This window comes from Ailuropoda melanoleuca, chromosome X, assembly GCF_002007445.2.
Source record: "Ailuropoda melanoleuca isolate Jingjing chromosome X, ASM200744v2, whole genome shotgun sequence".
NCBI lineage: Eukaryota > Metazoa > Chordata > Mammalia > Carnivora > Ursidae > Ailuropoda > Ailuropoda melanoleuca.
The window spans coordinates 61,711,183-61,731,912 of NC_048238.1; the positions used below are offsets into that span (position 1 = coordinate 61,711,183).

General features: G+C 36.6%; 1 protein-coding gene across 3 annotated transcripts in view; it reads right to left on the minus strand.

The window, feature by feature from the left end:
• HDX (highly divergent homeobox) overlaps window positions 1–20,730 on the minus strand; it is a 284,176-nt gene that overhangs the window by 136,191 nt on the left and 127,255 nt on the right. For all 3 annotated transcript variants that reach the window (XR_004622468.1, XM_034649783.1, XM_034649784.1), the window contains exon 5: window positions 9,866–10,012. Coding sequence is in view for 2 of the 3 variants with exons in the window: in XM_034649783.1 (XP_034505674.1) it covers window positions 9,866–10,012 (147 nt within the window). In the remaining variant the exon portion in view is untranslated. The remainder of the gene's footprint in view (window positions 1–9,865; window positions 10,013–20,730) is intronic.

Sequence of the window (20,730 nt, forward strand, 5' to 3'; positions counted from 1 at the left end):
ATCTTTTCTTTGCTGGAGGGGACTTCTCCTTCTCGTCATTCTGATGAGGAGAGGCTGCGGGCTTGTCCAGAGCCCAAATTATTGACTGGGACTCAGGCCATGCGCCCTTGTTTTATAGGGATCTTAGGGATGTGGGCTTCTTGATTTTTCAGCCTGCCTTCTGGTGGAGGGGCCTGCCATGCTGATATTCTGGCAACTCTGTTTGGGTAGAGTCTCTGTGTCCCCTGCGAGGAGGGATAGGGATGGGCACACTGTGAGCCAGTCTTTCCAGGCTTTTGTTCTCTGGCGGCTTTCCCTGGTGGTTTGCTGTGTCTGTTCTGAGAGTCAGAGCAGCAGTGGCCGAATTTCAGCCTCTGTCTCAGAACAGAGGGCTTGCGGACTGTTCTCCACTGATTTTCTGGCCACTTTAACTCTGTTACTGTTGGTGCTGCTCAACCCTCCAGCGTCCTGGGATGTGCTCCCCATAGCCAGCATCCCAGCCCTCGCTTCCAGGGCCAGCACGTCTCTGTCCTTTGTGTTTCTAATACCGCCAGCAGCCAGCCGCCACCCCCCCCCCGTGCTCCGAAGCTCTGGCCCTCAGTCTGGTGGTGTGCATTCCAGGCTCATGGTCTCAGTCGGCTCTCATGGTCTCAGTCTGCTCTCTCGAGGGTGCAGGTCTGTGATTCTGCCTGCTCCCCCATGCAGGTGGCTACCGCTTCCCAGCGCCCTTACGCAGCGTCTCCCTCCCCCTTCTGTTTATCTTCCGATATCTGTGCGCGGTTTCAGGGCTCCCTGCTTCATACCTCAATACTCAGCACTGGAGATGTTCATTTGTAGAGATCCAGATGTATCTTCCTGCGTCTCAGGCTGATTCCGTGGATGTTCAGGCTGGTCTGGTACCTATCCAGCTCGACTCAGGTTCCCGGCTGAAAAAGGGGTCCCCTACTCCTCCGCCATCTTAAGTCCTCCTCTATCTGTATGTTTTTCATATATGGCTTCTATTATGTTGAGGTATGTTCTCTCTACGACCTTCTTGTTGAAGGTTTTTATCATGAATGGATGCTGTCCATTGTCAATTTTTTTTATGCATCTACTGAGAGGATCATATGATTCTTATCCTTCCTTTCATTAATGTGTGTGTCACATTGATTGATTTGTGAATATTGAACCACCCCTGCAACCCAGGAGTAAATTCCACTTGATCATGATGAATGATCATTTTATTATATTGATGGATTTAGTTTGTTAGTATTTCACTTAGACATTTTGTATCCATGTAAATGGACCAAATTCTCCCATCATAAAATATAGGGTGACAGAGTGGATAAAAATGCAAGACCCATCTATATGCTGCCAAAGGGGAATCATTATAGAACTAAATACTCATGCAGAAAAAAGGGAAGGGATAGAAAATCTTTTACTCTGCAAATGGAGGCAAAAAGAAAGATGGTATAGCAATACTTATATCAGACAGACTTTAAAACAAAGACTTCAAGAAGAGACAAAGAAGGACCCTCCATAATGATAGAGGGAACAGTCCAACAAAAGGATATAAGAATTGTAAATATTTATGCACCCAACATGGGAGCACCTAAATAAAGCTGCTGGTAACAGACATAGAGGAAGAAATTGATAGTAATACACTAATAGTAGGGGACTTTAATATCCCACTTGTATCAATGGATAGATTATGAAAACATAAAATCAAGAAGGAATCAGTGGCTTTGAACACATTGGACCGGATGGATCTAACAGATAAATTCGGAACATTCCATCTCAAAACAGTGCCATACACATTCTCTTCAAGTACATATGGCATATTCTCTAGGATTAACCATATATTAAGCCACAAAACAAGTCTCAACAAATGAAGAAAGATTGAGATCATATCACACATCTTTTCCAACCACAATAGTTGAAACTGGGAATCAATCACAAGAAAAATCTGGCACTAGCACAAATACATGGAAGTTAAATAACATGCCACTAAACAATGAATGGATCATCCAAGAAATCAACAAAATTAAAAAAAAAATACATGAAGACAAATGCAAATGAAAACAGAATGGTTCAAACTCTTTGGGAAGCAGCAAACACTGTCTTAAGAGGAAAGATTGTAGCAATACAAGCCTACCTCAAGGAACAAGAAAATCTCAAACAAACCACCAAAGATTGTATTTTAGGGAAGTAGAAAAAAGAACAATTAATTTCTCCCTTTATGTCTGTTGATATTTGATGTATATATTCTGGCACCCCTATGTTGGGTGCATATATATTCATAAATGTTTTATCTTCTTGATGGATTGATCCCTTTATCATTAGGTAGTACCTCTCTCTTTTTATTATTAGAATATCTGTTTTAAAGACTATTTTGTCTGATATGACCATAGCTACACTACCTTTCATTTCACTTCCATTTGCATGGAATATCATTTTTTTATGCTTTCACTGTGTGTTCTTCTAAAGTGAGTCTGTTGTAGGCACCATATGTATGTGAATTATTTTCTATTCATTTAGTCACTCTACAGCCTTTGATTCACCAGTTTAGTCCATTTATATTTAAAGTAATTATTGATTATTATAATTTACTAAAGTAAATTATTTCCAATTTGTTAATAGTTTTCTGGATATTTTCATAGTTCTTCTCTCTTCTTGTCTTCTCTCCCTTTCTCTGTGATTAAATGACTTTCCTTAGTGTTTTTAGATTTCTTTTGCATCTTCTTTTGTGTTTTTGTTTTATGGTTACCATGAGATTCACATATTTTATCCTAGGTATGTAATAGTCTATTTTAAGATGAGAGCAACTGAAATGTGAACACATTTCAAAACTACAATTTTACGCCCCCTCCATTTTATGCTCTGATGTCACTTTTTATATCTTTTTATGTATCCCTTAACTAATTGTAGTTTTGGTTATTTTTTCTACTTTTGTCTTTTAACTTTTTAATAGCTTTGTAAGTGATTAATCCACTACCTCTACTGTATTTTTACATTTGCCAATTAGATTCTACTTTTCTATGTTTTCTTGCTACTAATTGGTGCAATTTTTTGGGCTTAAAGAAACCCCTTTGATATTTTTTGTAAGGACAGTTTTTAGTGGTGACAAACTCCTTTAGCTTTTGCTTATCTGGAAACTCTTTATATCTCCTTCAAATCTGAATGGTAACCTTTTTGGTAGAGTATTCTTGATTGGACTTTTTTTTTCCCCTTTCAGCACTTTAAATATGTCATGCCACTCTTTTCTGGCTTGCAGTTTGTTCTGAGAAATCTGCTGATATCTTTAGGTTTTTCCTAATATGTAACTATTTTTCTCTTGCTGCTTTTAATATTTTACCTTTACCTTTTGAAATTTTAATTATAATGTGTATTGTTGTTTCTTTCTTTGGGTTCATCTTATTTGGAATTCTCTGGGCTATCTTGACTTGGATGTCTGTTAGGAAAATCTTCAATCATTTCTTCAATAAGTTTTCTGACCCTTTCTCTCTCTTCTCTTTATGGGGCCCCTATAATGTAAATGTTATTTCACTCGATGCTGTCCTAGAGGCCCCATAAGTCATCTTTATTTTAAAAAATATATTTCTTTTTGTTACTCTACCTGGATGAGTTCCATTGCTTTATCTTCCAGCTCACTGATTTGCTCTGCTTCATCCAGTCTGCTGTTGAATCCCTCTATTGTATTTTTCAGTTTAGTTATTATATTCTTCAGCACTGTGACTTGAGTTTTGTACTTTAAGTTTTCTATCCCTTTGTTGAAGTTCTCACTCTATTCACCCATTCTTTTGAGTTTGGTGAGCATCTTTATGATCATTAATTTGAATTCTTTATCAGGTAGATTACGTATCTGTATCATTGTAATCCTTTTTCTAAGTGTTTTTTTCCTTGTTCTTTAATTTGGAACAATTTTCTCTGTTTTTTCATTTTGCTTTACTTTTTTCCTTTTGTTTTCCCTATGTATTAGGCCAAGAGTGAAAAAGTAGCTATGTTTGTGTGATGATTCTTATTCAATCTTGTCCTAACTCTTGTTTGCCTCTTGAACCTTTGGGATTGTCTAAACGGCCTAACTTATTCTTAGTATGTCCTCATTGCTGAGAATATGTCAAGACCTGTTAGTAATCCAATTGGAGGAATCCCATTTAGCATTCAGTTTCAAGCTGACTGGAAGCCAGACCTTCGGGGAGCATATATATGCAAATATATGCAGTCCTGTGGGGATATGATTGTACTTTCTGCTGCTCTCTGGACTAGGAGAGATGTCCCATAGATGATATTTGCCAATATTGGGGCTTTAGGTAAGTGATAAGTTCATCTTGGGGAAGTCTTATTGAGCTGAAATGAGGCCAAGTGGGTACACAGGCTGGTGTCCTCCTGCTTATGTTCCCTGGGAGTGTTTCCTTAGTCTGTAGATGTGTGGGTAACCTGAAGCCTGTGTCTCAGGCTGGAGCTCTAGGCTAATAGAGAGGTTGTGGTTTTGTCTGCTGTTTGTAGAGTGCTTTAGGTGTGGTGGCCTGTCAAGAATTGTTTCTCCATTACAGTTCCATGGAGCTCTGGAAGATTAGCTGTCATGGCCATCAAGGCCAGGCAATCAAGGGGTATCCCCTGTGTTGATTATACATACCCTGTGGCTTTAACAAGGCAGTTGGAGAGTTTAGGGAGTGAGGCAAGTTCATCTGTTTCAGAAAGGTAGTGGGAAGGTGGCTTGACAGCATGCACCAATTCATCGGGTTAATGCTTTAGCTATGCATGTTTTAGCTTTAGGCCGTGAGCAAGAGAATATCATGATCATGCATGTGCCAGCCAAAGAAGAGAACAAGGGAATGTCAAAACTGCTTCCATTTGCAATCTTTAGCTAAGGAGTGGGAGAAATCCATAAGCATTTTTGCTCACCCATCCAGCCGGAAAGTGAGGGAGCTCTGTAACTACTCATGGTCTCTTGCCTCAGCTAGAGAGTGTCATGACTACTTACCCCTACCTGTCCCAGCAAGTTGGCAGGAAGACGCCACATTTGAGCTCACCTACCTGTGCTAAACATGAAATCCAGAGTTTCCAGTTAGGATTCTCTTTGTTTTTTGTTTGTTTTTGTTTTTGTTTTTGTATTCTCTTTGACACTACAGGGTTTTAGGTATAATTGCTGTAAAAAAAATTACCAAAGCCATTGATGTTGGGGCTTTCCGTCAATTATTGTTATGGGTACAACCCTCTATCCTTATAGAAAATCCTAACACGAAGGAAAAGGAAGAAGTGTTACTATTTTCTTCTTCCTTATGAGTAGTTAAACCTTGTACTAAAGAATAGGGAAATGCTTACTATCATTATGTTTCTAGTGATTTTCCAAAATGCCATCATCACCACAGCAGAGAGAAAATTTGAAAATGTGATGTGTTGTTGTTTCTTTCATTTTGGGAGAGTATGTTTAGGAATATTCTCTCTTGTCTCCTCTTTCTTTCAGTCTGGGGTCTCTCTTACACCAATCCATACAGCCTAAAAACTTGCTGTCATGGCACATGGTGTTTATTAGTATCAGTGGCAGATTGAAAACAAACAAAAATGAAAAACTCAGTAGAAAAGTTGGAAGATAAATTCGATGATATCTTACTGAAAGTACAGAAAAAAGATAACCACATTGAAAATGGAACTCTCAGGCTAACAGCTATGCTCCAGGTAAAGAGTAACTAATTCAGATTGGAGCACATCAGAAGATTTCAGGAAAAATTTCTTCAAGATGATAAAACTGTTATACTACCAAAGGTGTGAATGTATTGAGAAGTGATATATGCACCTGGGAGATTTTGAGAATAAATTAGTATCAAGTACCTAAGTACCTTTTTGTATTTTGTAAGCAAAAATACAAAACAATAAAAACTAAGAAAATAATGAAATCAAAAAACAAAAACAAAGTCATGTTATACAGAAATATTATACAGAAATAGTATATGTGTATATATATTTATATATATGTATAATAGTATATTACATAATTCAAATATGTAAAGCATTTACTTAGTTATAATAATGTTAACATTGGATAACAAACTAAGCAGAATTATGAAATAATTATACTGTGAGAATAAAAAGAAAAAATGTATGCATGTAAGTAAAAGGATCACTGAAGAGATCTTGAAAAATATCGAAGAAAGACCCTGACATTTCATAGTGGAAAATCAATCAAAAATGCCTAGCACTGAAAAATCAAGAAGTAGCCATATACTCAGATATGAGACATATTGCTAGATATTTCCCAATATCTGTTTTTTCCTTCTTCTAGAATTATAAAATTTAACTGGGCACATTGCTACACAAATTATATTTACATTTGCCACTTCCCTTGCAGTTAGGTATGACCTTGTAACTAATCTTTAGCCAAGGGGATATAAGGGAATGTGTCTTGTGGCAGTTTCTGGGAAACCTCTTTAAAAGATCGTTGGTACACACCCCTTGTCTTTCTTTCCCCTCATCTCCGTCTTGCTTCCTGGACCATAAATGTCATAATTTTTGACCTTGAGGACAAGGGCTACATCATAGGGATGGCAGAATGGAAGGTGGAAAGTAACAGAGTCTTGGAGGAATTCATGTGGCAGAACTGCATGCCAGCTTTCAATTATATACCCCTGGACTTGTCCATGAAATTAAGATATCTTGTCTAAGTCAGTGTTATTTTGAGTATTTCTGTTACAGCCAAATCTAATTCTAATTAATATAGAACATTATTTATAGGTGGAAATAAATATCAAAGGAATCATCTAAAAGAGTGAAAAGTGGTTGATTCTAGTTATTGGAAATAGTAGGAGGGGAGCAGTAAGGAATGTTGGTTTTATAGAACTTGACTCCTTAAGCTATGTGCATATATAAATTTAATTTTAAATAAAAATGATAATAACAAAACCATGCTCTGATGTTCCTTATTCTTGGCTTTTGGGCTTCTCACACAATTATCCCACTCCAATTCTTCTCCAGTCATTTGCATTCTTGTGTTATCCCTCCTGCTAGAATCCAAACTCCTTAAAAACAGGAAAAGTGTCTAATTCATTTCTATTTCTTTATTAGTATATATAACATAGCATACTCAGTAAACACAAGACTTAATCTGATTTTCCATCTGGATCCTAACAAAATAAAAGGCAAGGCTCTGAACAAAGCAGTATTTATTTTGAGAATAGTATTTGTTTTTAGAAACCTGTGCTTCATGATTTTTCTCTATATTCCCTTTTTCTTCATGTATGTATGAGAAAATATTTTATTTCCTCCTTTAGAAGAGATCTGCATTTTGTCATTCGTTCCTTAATAGCACTTCCCTCTTGATCTTCTGGGATGACGCTCCCATTTGATTTGAAGCCTACTCATACTTCCTTGAAAGAAACAACTGTTAGCATCTCTTCTGAATTCCACACTAAATGATCCATGAAGTCAGCTATGGTGGGAATCTTTACACCACAGAAATCAACAAATACTATAAATCAGAGTGTTTTTCTTTAAAGAGCTGATTGTTACATACTTACCAGCATACTACTGCCACTATTTAAATCTTATATCCACATCTTTCAAATTGAATGTAAACTATTGTTCCCATAACTGATTAATATAATTTTTCAATCTGTCATTCATTATGCAATATGTGAGATATATTTCACATTACCTCATGCAATTTTTAAAAAAGATTTTATTTATTTATTTGAGAAAGAAAGAGAGAGCACGAGCAGGGGGAGTGGCAGAGGGAGAGGGCTCAGCAGGCTCCCTGCTGAGCAGGGAGCCCAATGTGGGGCTCCATCCCAGAACCCCAGGATCATGACCTGAGCTGAAGTCAGATGCTTAACCAACTGAGCCACTTAGGCACCCATACCTCATGCAATGTTTTAAGCAGTGTTACTGAGATATATTTAACATACCATACAATTTGTTTGTTTCAAGTATATGATGAAAAGGTTTTTAAAATATGTTCATAGAATTGTGCAACAATCATCCTAATTCCAGAATACTTCTAGCATGCAAAAAAGAAACCCTATACTCACTAGCAGTCATTCTTCATTTCCCTCATCTCAAGCCCTTGGCAATTACTAATCTTCTTTCCATCTTTCATATAAATGGAATCATAAAATATGTGGTCTTTGGTGACTGGCTTCTTTCACTTAGCATAATGTTTTCAGGAATCATCTATTTTGTACTATGTTTCAGTATTTCAATCTTTTATATGGCTATATAGTATTCCAATATAGGTATATATCACATTTTGTTTATTCATTCACTTGATGGACATTTGTTTTTTTTCCCATTTTTGGCTATTATGAACAATGCTATTATGAACATTCATATATAAGGGTTTTTAAAGTTTTTTTTAAAATTCCAGTTAGATAGCATACAGTACAGTATTAGTTTCAGGTGTACAGTTTAGTGATTCAACACTTGCATACAAACTGGTGCTCATCGCAAGTGCACTCCTTAATCCCCAGCACCTATTTAACCCATCCTCCCAATTACTTCCCTTGAAACGATCAGTTTGTTTTCTATAGTTAAGAGTCTGTTTCTTGGTTTCTCTCTCTCTTCTTCCCTTATTCTGATTTGTTTTATCAAAATACAAAAGCTTCTTTACAGTGAAGGAAACAATCAACAAAACTTAAAGGCAACCTAGGGAATAAGAGAAGATATTGGCAAATGAAATATCTGATAAAGGGTTAGTATCCAAAATCTACAAAGAATTTATCAAATTCAATGCCCCAAAATGAATAATCCAATTAAAAATGGGCAGAAGACATGAATAGGCATTTTTCAAAAGAAGACACTCAGATGGCCCACAGACACATGAAAAGATGCTCACCATCACTGATCATCAGGGAAATACCAAAACTACAATGAGCTATCGCCTCACACCTGTCAAAATGGCTAAAATTAACAACATAAAAAACAACAGGTGTTGGCAAGGATGTGAGGAAAGGGTTGCACTGTTTGTGGAATGCAAACTAGTACAGCCACTATGGAAAAAAGTATGGAGGTGCCTCAAAATGTTAAAAATAGAACCATCCTATGACCCAGAAGTTGCATTACTATGTATTTACCTGAAGAATACAAAAATACTCATTCAAAGGGAAAGATGCAGGCCAATGTTCATAGCAGCATTATCTACAATAGCCAAATTATGGAAACAGCCCAAGTGTCCATTGACTGATGAACGGAATATTATTCAGTCATAGAAAAGAATGAAATCTTACCATTTGCAGTGATGTCAGTGGAGCTGGGGAGTATTATGTTAAGTGAAATAAGTCAGAGAAATAACATATGATTTCACTTATATATGGAATTTAAGAAACAAAACAAACAAGCATGTGTAAGTTTTTGAGTATATATATGTTTCATTTCTTTTAGGTATATATCTTAGAGTGGAATTGCTGGGTCCTATGATAACTCGATGTTAAAAATTTTGAGGACTATTTTCCAATGTGGTTAAAATATTTTACATTTCCACCAGAAGTATATAATGGTTCCAAGTTATCCACATCCTGGTCAACACTTCTTATCATCTGTCTTTTTTATTATAGACATCATATTGGTTATTAAGTGGTATCTCATTGTGGTTTTGATTTACATAATTATAAATGATGAACATTTTTCTGTATTTATTGACCATTTGTATATCTCCTTTGGATAAATGTGTCTTCAAATTCTTTGCCCATTTTTAATTTCATTATTTGCCTTTTTATTATTAAGATGTAAAATTTCTTTATATACACTGAATACAAGTTCCTTATCAGATATGTGATTTGAACATATTTCCTCCAATTCTGTGGATTATCTTTTTCACTTTATTGATGTTCTTGTTTACAGCACCTCATGCAATTTTTAAAGCTTTCATTTATGACACTCTTCACCCACAACATGAAAATTATTGAAAATGTCTTACCCGAACTATTTCACAGTCAACATTTAATTCAGTTGCAACTGCTTCAATTTTCTCTCTACAGACAGAACCGAGGCTGGTCATTCCATTGTCCCAGTACTTCTTAAGGGTGGCTAAGTCTTGGTCACTGAACTGAGTACGATCTTGTAGCTGTTAAAACAGATTTAAAATAATTAGAATAATCAAAGGAAAGAATATTATAGAAAGGACTATCTGGGTGATATTTGCTAGGTTACTTTCAACACATAACAGTAGCTAAATTAATTTCATAGTTCTTTTTTAAAATTAATTTATTTATTTGAGAGAGAGAGTGGGGGTAGGGGTAGAGGGAGAGGGAGAAAGAATCTTAAACAGGCTCCATGCTCAGTGCAGGGCCTGATGCTGGACTCAGTCTCATGACTCTAAGATCACGACCTGAGGTGAAACCAAGAATCAGAGGCTTAACTGACTGCAAGAGCCAGGCACCCCTGATTTCACAGTTTTTAATATGTGTGCCCCCATTTTGAAATGGGCCTGTCCATGATATTTATTTCCATAACATGAAAGCGTGCTCGAATATAATGAGTAAAAAAAATTTTAACTCTTAGAAATTAAGCAGTATTGATTTTAAATGGTTGTAATCATTTAAGTAATACATTACCATTGTGGAAAATACAGATAAATTTAAAAAAAAGAATTTAAATCACTCACAATTCTACAAATAGCACTTGTTAACATTATAATGTGTATTTTTTTCAAATTTTTTCTATGATACACATATTCACATTCACACTACATACATTTTTTAAATAACAGGATCACATTACTGTCTTGTTTTTAGATAAGTTAATCTAGATTCGCCATACATATGTCTTGTACTAATATTATAATTAAAAGTATAAATAAAAAATGTAAGAAGATAATGTAGTCTTAATCATATTTGTGGCTTCAAAAAGTTTCATAATAAACTTATCCTTTTTAGGGGCGCCTGGGTGGCTCAGTCGTTAAGCGTCTGCCTTCGGCTCAGGGCATGATCCCGGCGTTATGGGATCGAGCCCCACATCAGGCTCCTCTGCTATGAGCCTGCTTCTTCCTCTCCCACTCCCCCTGCTTGTGTTCCCTCTCTCGCTGGCTGTCTCCCTCTCTGTCAAATAAATAAATAAAAGCTTTAAAAAAAAAAACTTATCCTTTTTATTCTTAGAATTTTTAATCAAATAAACTATGATCATTTTATATTGTTTTAGTTCAATGAATCCTGGAGGCACCCCTAGGAAGTAAATTAGAAGCATGATAGAATAATGTCTTCCATTTTTACAATTGGGAATCAGAAAAGCAAGGTCAGGGGACTCATTCAACAGGACACAGAATGTCCATGGCAGAGCTAGAAATAGAAATATGATTTTTTTCTAGTAGCTTCATCCCTATGATGTCTCCAATTATCTCAAAGGGTAGTGAAAAAATCTGAAAATAAATTTTAATTAAAAATATATATCCTGCAAAGTCCTGTATGTGTATGTATGTGTTTGTGATGAGAAAATAAGAGTGAGAGAGAGAGCAAGAAAAAAAAATGAACTTGTGGGACTTCATCAAGATAAAAAGCATGTGCACAGCTAAGGAAACAATCAAAAAAACTAAGAGGCAGCCCATGGAATGGGAGAAGATATTTGCAAATGACACTGCAGATAAAAGACTGGTATCTAAGATCTACAAAGAACTTCTCAAACTCAATACACAAGAAACAAATAAACAAATCAAAAAAGTGGGCAGAAGATATGAACAGACACTTTTCCAATGAAGACATACAAATGGCTAACAGACACATGAAACAGTGCTCAAAATCATTAACCATCAGGGAAATTCAAATCAAAACCACACTGAGATACCACCTTATGCCAGTTAGAATGGCAAAAATTGACAAGGCAGGAAGCAGCAATTGCTGGAGAGGATTTGAAGAAAGGGAATCCCTCCTACATTGTTGGTGGGAAGGCAAGTTGGTACAGCCACTTTGGAAAACAGTGTGAAAGTTCCTTTAAAAGTTAAAAATTGAGCTACCCTATGATCCAGCAATTGCACTACTGGGTATTTACCCCAAAGATACAGACGTAGTGAAGTGAAGGGCCATGTGCACCCCAATGTTCATAGCAGCATTGTCCACAATAGCTAAATCATGGAAGGAGCCGAGATGCCTTTCAACAGATGACTGGATTAAGAAGTTGTGGTCCATATATACAATGGAATATTATTCAGCTATCAAAAGAACGATTTCTCAACATTTGCTGCAACATGGACGGGACTGGAGGAGATAATGCGAAGCGAAATAAGTCAAGCAGAGAAAGACAATTATCATATGGTTTCACTCATTTAGGGAACATAAGAAGTAGGAAGATCAGTAGGAGAAGAAAGGGAAGAAGAAATGGGGGTTAAACAGAAGGGGGAATGAACCATGACAGACTATGGACCCTGGGAAACAAACTGAGGGCTTCAGAGCGGAGGGGGTTGGGGGATTAGGATAGGCCAGTGATGGGTATTAAGCAGGGCACGTATTGCATGGTGCACTGGGTGTTAAACGCAAGTAGTGAATCATGGAACTTTACATCACAAACTAGGGATGTACTGTATGGTGACTAACATAATATAATAAAAATATTAATTTAAAAAAAAAAGAATGAGAGAGCAAGAGAGTGAGAGAGAGAAAGCCTGTGAGAGTGAGTTGAGGAGAAATGCTGCAAATCATGGAATGAGGTATGAGGTCCTGTTGCTGCCCTCTGCATAGGAAGATATGGTCTGGTCTCATAAAGGCTACACCTCAAATACTTTGTGGACATATACTGTTTTTTTTCCTTTTAAAAATGTTTTCATTTGTTTATTTGAGAGAGAGAGCAGAAATTGGGGGAGGGAGAGGCAGAGGGAGAAGCAGACTCATTGCTGAGCAGGGAGCCCTATGTGGGGCTCAATTCCAGGACCCTGAGATCATGACCTGAGCCGAAGGAAGATGCTTAACCAACTAAGCCACCCAGGCACCCAACATAACCTGATTTCAACATTCCCTTTCTAACTGAAATTTAAAATGGAAACCTCTCCTAAATTGGATTTAAATAACAATGGGAAATAATATATACAATGTATAAAGTATGACTTAAATAAAAGTTATTATAGCTAAAACTGATATAATACTTAACGAGTGCAGATTTGTTTTAAAGCTACAACCTTGGGATGCCTGGGTGGCTCAGTCAGTTAAGTGTCTGCCTTTGGCTCAGGTCATGATCCCAGGGTCCTGGGATTGAGTCCCACAAGGGACTCCTTGCTCAGAGGAGACCCTGCTTCTCCCTTAGACTGACATTCCCCCTGCTTGTGCTTGCTCTCTCTCTCTCTGACAAATAAATAAGATCTTTAAAAAAATTGTTTAAAGCTACAACCTTTTGAAAAAGAGTTTTAAACATCAGGAAGAAAAGCAATATATGAATTCATGGTTTACTACCAAAAAGAATGAATTTAGATTGTGTAATTAATGTGCCTATTCGTAAGAAATATAATACAGTTGTCCTGTGTGTATGTTAATAATTAAGTTCCTTATCAGATAGATCTGTTCTTTCTCTATTTAAAAAGCCTGATGAGTAACATGTATTATAAGTACTAGTACTGAATTACATATTCTTAATAAATGAATCAGAACATGCCACCCAAGTTTTTTTTTAAATCAAGTGGAATAAAACTCGTTATTTATTTTATTTTTTAAAGGTTTTATTTATTTATTTATTTATTTGAGAGAGAGTGAGAGAGAGAGAGCACGAGAGTGGGGTGAGGGACAGAGGGAGAAGCAGACTTCCCACTGAGCAGGAAGTCCAGTGTGGAACTCAATCCTGGGACTCTCGGATCATGACTTGACCTGAAGGAAGACACTTAACCAACTGAGCCACCCAGGCACCCTCAAGTTATTTACATAAAAATCTCATTAAGTTATCATTCTATATTGATTGTACAATAATTTTGTAGCTAAAATTCTCAGAATAAAAGAGAAAGCAAAGTCGTTAGGTTCTGTGTAGATTCAAATAATCCACCATAAGAGCTGGCATAAGTATTCTCATATATTTCCGTTGCAACAAATTCTCCAGTGCAAGCCAGCCTGTATTATTATCAGAATGGAAGGAATAATGAAAACGCTGAACACACTCAGTCATTTAATTTGTAATTCATTTAGAGGACACTCAAAGCTGATTCATCCCTTAAATTGAACTAAATAAAACCTGATTTGATTTGTTAGAAATGTGCCAGGGTCTCAACATTAGTAATGTTGGAAGAACCTTTTATGACAGTGCCTATTAAATAGAAGCTTATGGGGGAAGAGCAGTTATTCTTTAAGTTCTTAAGAGCAAATCTTAACCAAGAAAATAAATAAGGTCACAAAAATAATTTAGCATTAAAACTGTAAATATTGATTTAGAGAAGGATAAAAAGGTGGACACAAAGGATAAAGTACATTCTGCCCTGAAGTTAAAATCAGTTTTGTTTTTCAATTGGGCTCTAAGGCCACTTTCACTTTACAAAGAAACCTACAGCCTAAACCACTGGCTCAGTGAGATAGACATGTTAAGCAATTCTCTTGTTGATTTTGTGAAGAGTAATATTCCAGTTACATTCCTTGACAATCCTGGTGAAAGCTCAGGCTTGGCCCTAGTGACCATATAATTGTGTTGATTTTACGTGGAATATATTGTAACACAATAAACAGAAACCTTCTGGCCTCTTTACCAGCTTCAATAACATTTCTAGGAATTCAGTTATTTGCTTTTCTTTCAAAAATAGAATTAGATGACAATCCTGTGATGTTTGGAGCACAGTTTTCTGTTTTAAGTATGTGTCGTAGTTAAATGTAGAACTAAACTATTTATTTGTACTTAGAAGCAACCCCTTTGAAATGAGAAACATTAAAAATTTCTAATCCAATTGACACTTCCCTCAGTTTACTCCTTCAGTGCTCCTCATGCTGTGCACTATTCGGTACTATTTCAATCATCAGTCCAGACACTAGCTTGTGCCATCGTGATTTCAAATTTGTTTTGTGAAATTCTGTTTATCTTTCCACTTGACAATGGACTCATTAAAACAGAGATCATACCTTTTTACTTTTATTTTCATTGTAAAAGTGAATTAATAATGCACTTGATAAAAATAGTCAAACTATCAGACAGGTATAAAATGAGCTACCGTCTCTCTCCCTTATTTACAAATTCCTAACCTAAACAACAAAGGAAACTACTATCAGTAATTTCCAGAGTAACTTTCCAAAATAAAAATGCATATACACTTACAATAAAAAGGATGATACTATAAACTTAAATTTTTTACTTAAGTTTATCTTGGAGATATTTCTATACCATCACATACAGATATACTACTACAATCTTTTTAACTGCTAAATTGTGCTCCATGGACTATATAAAAATAAAAAGCTTCTGGACAGCAAAAGAAACAAGCAACAAAACTAAAAGACAACCTACTGAATGGGAAAAGATATTTGCAAATGACATATCCAATAAAGGGCTAGGATCCAGAATATGTAAGGGACTTATACAGCTCAACACCAAAAAAACCCCAAATAATCCACTTTTTAAAAAAAATGGATTCTGAGAAACAAACTGAGGGCTTCAGAGGAGAGGGGGGTGGGGGAATGGGATAGACTGGTGATGGGTAGTAAGGAGGGCACATATTGCATGGTGCACTGGGTGTTATACACAACTAATGAATCATGGAACTTTACATCAGAAACCAGGGATGTACTGTATGGTGACTAACATAATATAATAAAAAAACATTAAAATTAAAAAAATGTGCAGAGGATATGAACAGACTTTTCTCCAAAGAAGACATACAGGTGGCTAACAGACATATGAAAATGCTCAATACCACTCATCATCAGGGAAATGCAAATCAAAGCTATGAGATATTACCTCATCCCCTGTCAGAATGGCTAAAATTAACAACACAAGAAACAACAGGTGTTGGTGAGGATACAGAGAAAGGCGAACCCCCTTATGCTGTTGGTGGGAATGCAAGCTGGTACAGCCACTCTGGAAAACAGTATGGAGGTTCCCCAAAAAGTTAAAAATAATCTTTCTACTCTTGATTTTGGCTCAGGTCATGGTCTCAGGGCTGTGGGATTGAGCCCTGTGTCAGGCTCCCTGCTCAGCAGGGACTCTGCTTCTCTCCCTCTCCCTCTGTCCCTCCCCCTGCTCTCTCTAAAATAAATAAACAAATCTTTAAAAAAGCACAATGAGATATTACCTCACACCTGTCAAAATGGCTAAAATCAAAAACACAAAAAACAACAAATGTTGAGGATGTGGAGAAAAAGGAACACACATGCACTGTTGGTGGGAGTGCAAACTGTTGTGGCTAATGTGGGAAACAGTATGGAGGTTTTTCAAAAAATTAAAAATAGAATACCATATGATCCACTAATTCCACTACTGGGTATTTACCCAAAGAATACAGAAACACTAATCCAAAAGATATATGCATCCCTATTTTTATTGCAACATTATTTACAATTGTCAAATTATGGGAGCCACCCTAGCTTCCATTGATAGATGAACGGATAAAGAATTATCTAATGATGGAACTTTAGGTGGTTTTCAGGTTATTGCTATTACAAGCAATGCTTAAATGGACATCCTTGTACATAGATCTTGCTTTATATTTGCAATTTGTATATTATGGGAGATTCCTAGCCTTGTGTTTTGATCACCTCCACTTCTTCCCATTGGTGAAGAAGGGGTTCCTGCCCTAGAGTTATGGGGATAGCCAACCAAAACCTCCCAATACGAGACAGTTAAAATCAACAGTTGATTTTAATACACGAAGTCAGGTATACTCATAGCCTGGAACAGGAGAACACTATATGCCACACAGGGACACATGGAGATTCCATTTGGGAAAAGAATGCACAAGCAGAGGCTGTAATATAACCCCTGCGAGTGGTGAAACCCCAATTTCCCACAGGAGATGTGATTCGCCTGTTTGAACTGAAGCCTTCTATTCAGGAATAAGCAGGCACTGGGCTTGGTCCCTGAGATAAGTTATTTGAATATGGTACTTTATCTGCAGGAACAGGATGACAAGGGGAACTTTTGGTTGGCCATCCTTTGAGACTCTATTGGCTTTCCCCAGATGTCAAAATGCATGCAATATGGGTCTTTAATACCAGGTCTTTTAATTTTTTTATTTGAGGATTTTTTAAGGGTTTTATTTATTTATTTGATAGAGAGCACAAGTAGGCAGAGTGACAGAGGGGTAGACAGAGGGCCAGGAGAAGCAGGCTCCCTGCTAAGCAGAGAGCTCCATGTGGGCCTTGATCCCAGGACCCTGGGATCATGACCTGAGCCAAAGGCAGACACTCAACTGACTGAGCCACCCAGGCACCCCTTGTTTGAATATATTTGAAACACAAAATTACATTAGTTTCAGGTGTACAACATTGTGATTCAACTTCTGCATACATTATGCTATGCTCACTACAAATGTAGCTACCATCTGTCACCATGTAAAGCTATTATAAGATCATTGACTGTATTTCCTATGCTGTGCCTTTTATTTCCATGACTTATTCATTCCATAACTGGAAGCCTGTATCTCCCACTCTCCTTCACCCATTTTGCCCATCCCCCATCCTCTTCCTCTGACCATCAGTTTGTTCTTTATATTTATAGATCTGATTCTGCTTTTAGTTTGTTTATTCATTTGTTTTGTTTTTTAGATTCCACATAGGAGTGAAATCATATGGTATATGTCTTTCCCAGTCTGATTTATTTCACTTAGCATATAAAATACCCTCTAACTCCATCCTGTGGGTCTTATACTACAAATTGGAATTAGTGGACCAAAGAATATGTGTGCTTAAATTTTTATAAATGTAGCCAAACTTCCCTTGGATGAGGGCTGAAATACATGATAGTCCCTATTTTCCTCTATCTTTGTAAATGATAGGTATTGCCCAACTTTGTAATTTTTGTTAGTTTAGTGAAAAATGGTATTTTATTGTTTTGATTTGTATGTCTTTAAGAACACTTATTTTTATATGCTTACTAGTGTTATGCATTTATTTTTCTAAGAAATGCTTAAAGGATCATACTTTTCTTTCTTCTTTATTTTTTTAAAGTCATATACCTCTGTGCTAAACATGTTAGATATCATTTTTGCACACAATGATGTTTTTAATCACATTGAGTACATTATCCATGATTAGCAGTGCACTACCCTTTTAAATTACATATATGATGTTCAGAAAATCTTATGCTTTACAGATATGATCCCATTCAATTTATTGATACATTCTCCACTCTTAGTGAAAGTGTTTGCTTATCTGTAAGAAGGTAAATATGATGTCCTTAAAAGAATCTTCTTCTGTAACTGCTGGGTGAAAATATAATTTGGCATTTTTTCCAAATTGTGGTAAAATACACATATTGTAAAATGTACCATTTTAGTTACCTTTAAGTGTATAGTTCAGTAGTAGTATATTCATATTGTTATGCAACCAATCTCCAGAATTTTTAAATTCCCATTAAATAACAAATTCCCATTTTCCTCTTTCTCTAGCCACTGGCAACCACCATTCTATTTTCTGTTTCTATGAGTTTGACTACTCTAGATAGCTCATGTAAGTGAAGTAATATAGTATTTGTCTTTTTGTAACTAATTATTTCACTTAGCATAATGTCCTCACGGTTTGTCCCTAATATAGCATGTGTCAGATTTTTTTCCTTTCAAGAAAGAATAATATTCAATTTCATGTATACAGCACATTTTTTAAAATCAATGCATCTGTTGATGGATATTTGGGTTGCTTCCACATTTTGGTTATTGTGAATAATGTCACTATGAACATTGGTATACAAGTATCTGTTTGGGTCCCTCCTTTGGATTCTTTGGGGTATAAACCTAGAAGTGGAATTACTGGATTATATGGTAATTATATTTTAAATGAGAAATCATCATACTGTTTTTCATAGTACCCACCAACAGTGGACAAGTGTTCTAATTTCTCCACACGCTCCCCAACACTTGTTAATTTCTGCTTTTTTTTTCAGATAGTAACCATACTAATGAGTTCTGCGGTGATATTTCATTGTGGTTTTGATTTGCATTTTTCTAATGATTAGTGGTATTAGCATCTTTTTATATGTTTGTTAGCCACTTGTATATTTTCTCCGGCAAATTTCTATTCACGAGCTTTGCCCATTTTTTAATTAGGTTATTTCTTGCTGTTGTTTAGTTGTAAGAGTTCTTTATACATTCCTAATATTAACTCCTTTTCAGATAAGGCATTTATCTTTTACATTCTGATAATTTCTAGTCCTTGAATTTCTGAGCTGTGATGATTAATTTTTTGGGTTAACTTGACTGGGTCATGGGCTGCCCAGGCATTCAGTCAAACTGTCATTCTGGGTGTGTCTGTGAAGGAGTTTCTGGATAAGATTAACATTTGAATACGTAGATTAAATTAAGCAAATTACCCTTTCTGATGTGGATGAGCCTCATCCAATAAATTAAAGACTTGAATATAACAAAAAGGCTGAGTAAGAGGGTACTCATTCTGTCCAAGTGATGAGCTAGAATGTTGGTCTTTTCAGGCCTTTGCACTGGGACTGAAACATTGGCTGTTCTTGGGACTGGAGCCTGCTACCTTTTGGAATCATCTTGCACTATTGACTGCCCTTGTTCTGTCATTTAGACCTGGACCAGAACAACAATTTGGCTCTCCTGGGTCTTTAGCTTGCTGACTGCAGATCTTGGGACTTCTCAGCCTCCGTAATTGTGTGGGCCAATTCCTTATAGTAAATCTCTCACTGTAAGTAAACATACATTCTATTGATTCTGTTTCTCTGGAGATCTCTAATATAATCTCTATATAAACCCAATACAACTCATACTTATTTTTGAGAAGAACTTCACTCAGTTTTACACTATAGTTGACCAAGCATGGGGTATCTTGAGTCCTTAGTCCCAGGAGTATTGCCATCTGAATTCCTTTGTGTGTGTGTGTGTGTGTGTGTGCTTCTGAATACTTTATTTTATTTATTTTTTGATGTAAAGTTCCATGATTCATTAGTTGAGTATAACACCCAGTGCACCATGCAATACGTGCCCTCCTTACTACCCATCACCAGCCTATCCCAATCCAACTCCCCCCTCCCCTCTGAAGCCCTCAGTTTGATTCCCAGAGTCCATAGTCTCTTACGGTTCATCCCCGTTCGCTTTACCCACCCGTCCTTCTTCCCTTTCTTCTCCTACTGATCTTCCTACTTCTTATGTTCCATAAATGAGTGAAACCATTTGATAATTGTCTTACTCTGCTTGACTTATTTCGTTTAGCATTATCTCCTCCAGTCCCATTCATGCTGCTGCAAATGCTGTGAAATCATTCTTTTTGATGGCTTATAATATTCCATTGTATATATGGACCACATCTTCTTAATCCAGTCATCTGTTGAAGGGCATCTCGGCTCCTTCCACGATTTAGCTATTGTGGACAATGCTGCTATGAACATTGGGGTGCATATGGCCCTTCTCTTCACTACATCTGTAACTTTGGGGTAAATGCCCAGTAGTACAATGGCTGGATCATAGGGTAGCTACATTTTTAACTTTTTAAGGGACCTCCACACTGTTTTCCAGAGTGGCTGTACCAACTTGCATTCCCACCAACAATATAAGAGGGATCCCCTTTCTCCACATCCTCTCCAACATTTGTGGTTTCCTGCCTTGTCAATTTTTGCCATTCTAAACGGCATAAGGTGGTATCTCAAGGTGGTTTTGATTTTAATTTCCCTGATAGCTAATGATTATGAACACTGTCTCATGTGTCTGTTAGGCATTTGTATGTCTTCATT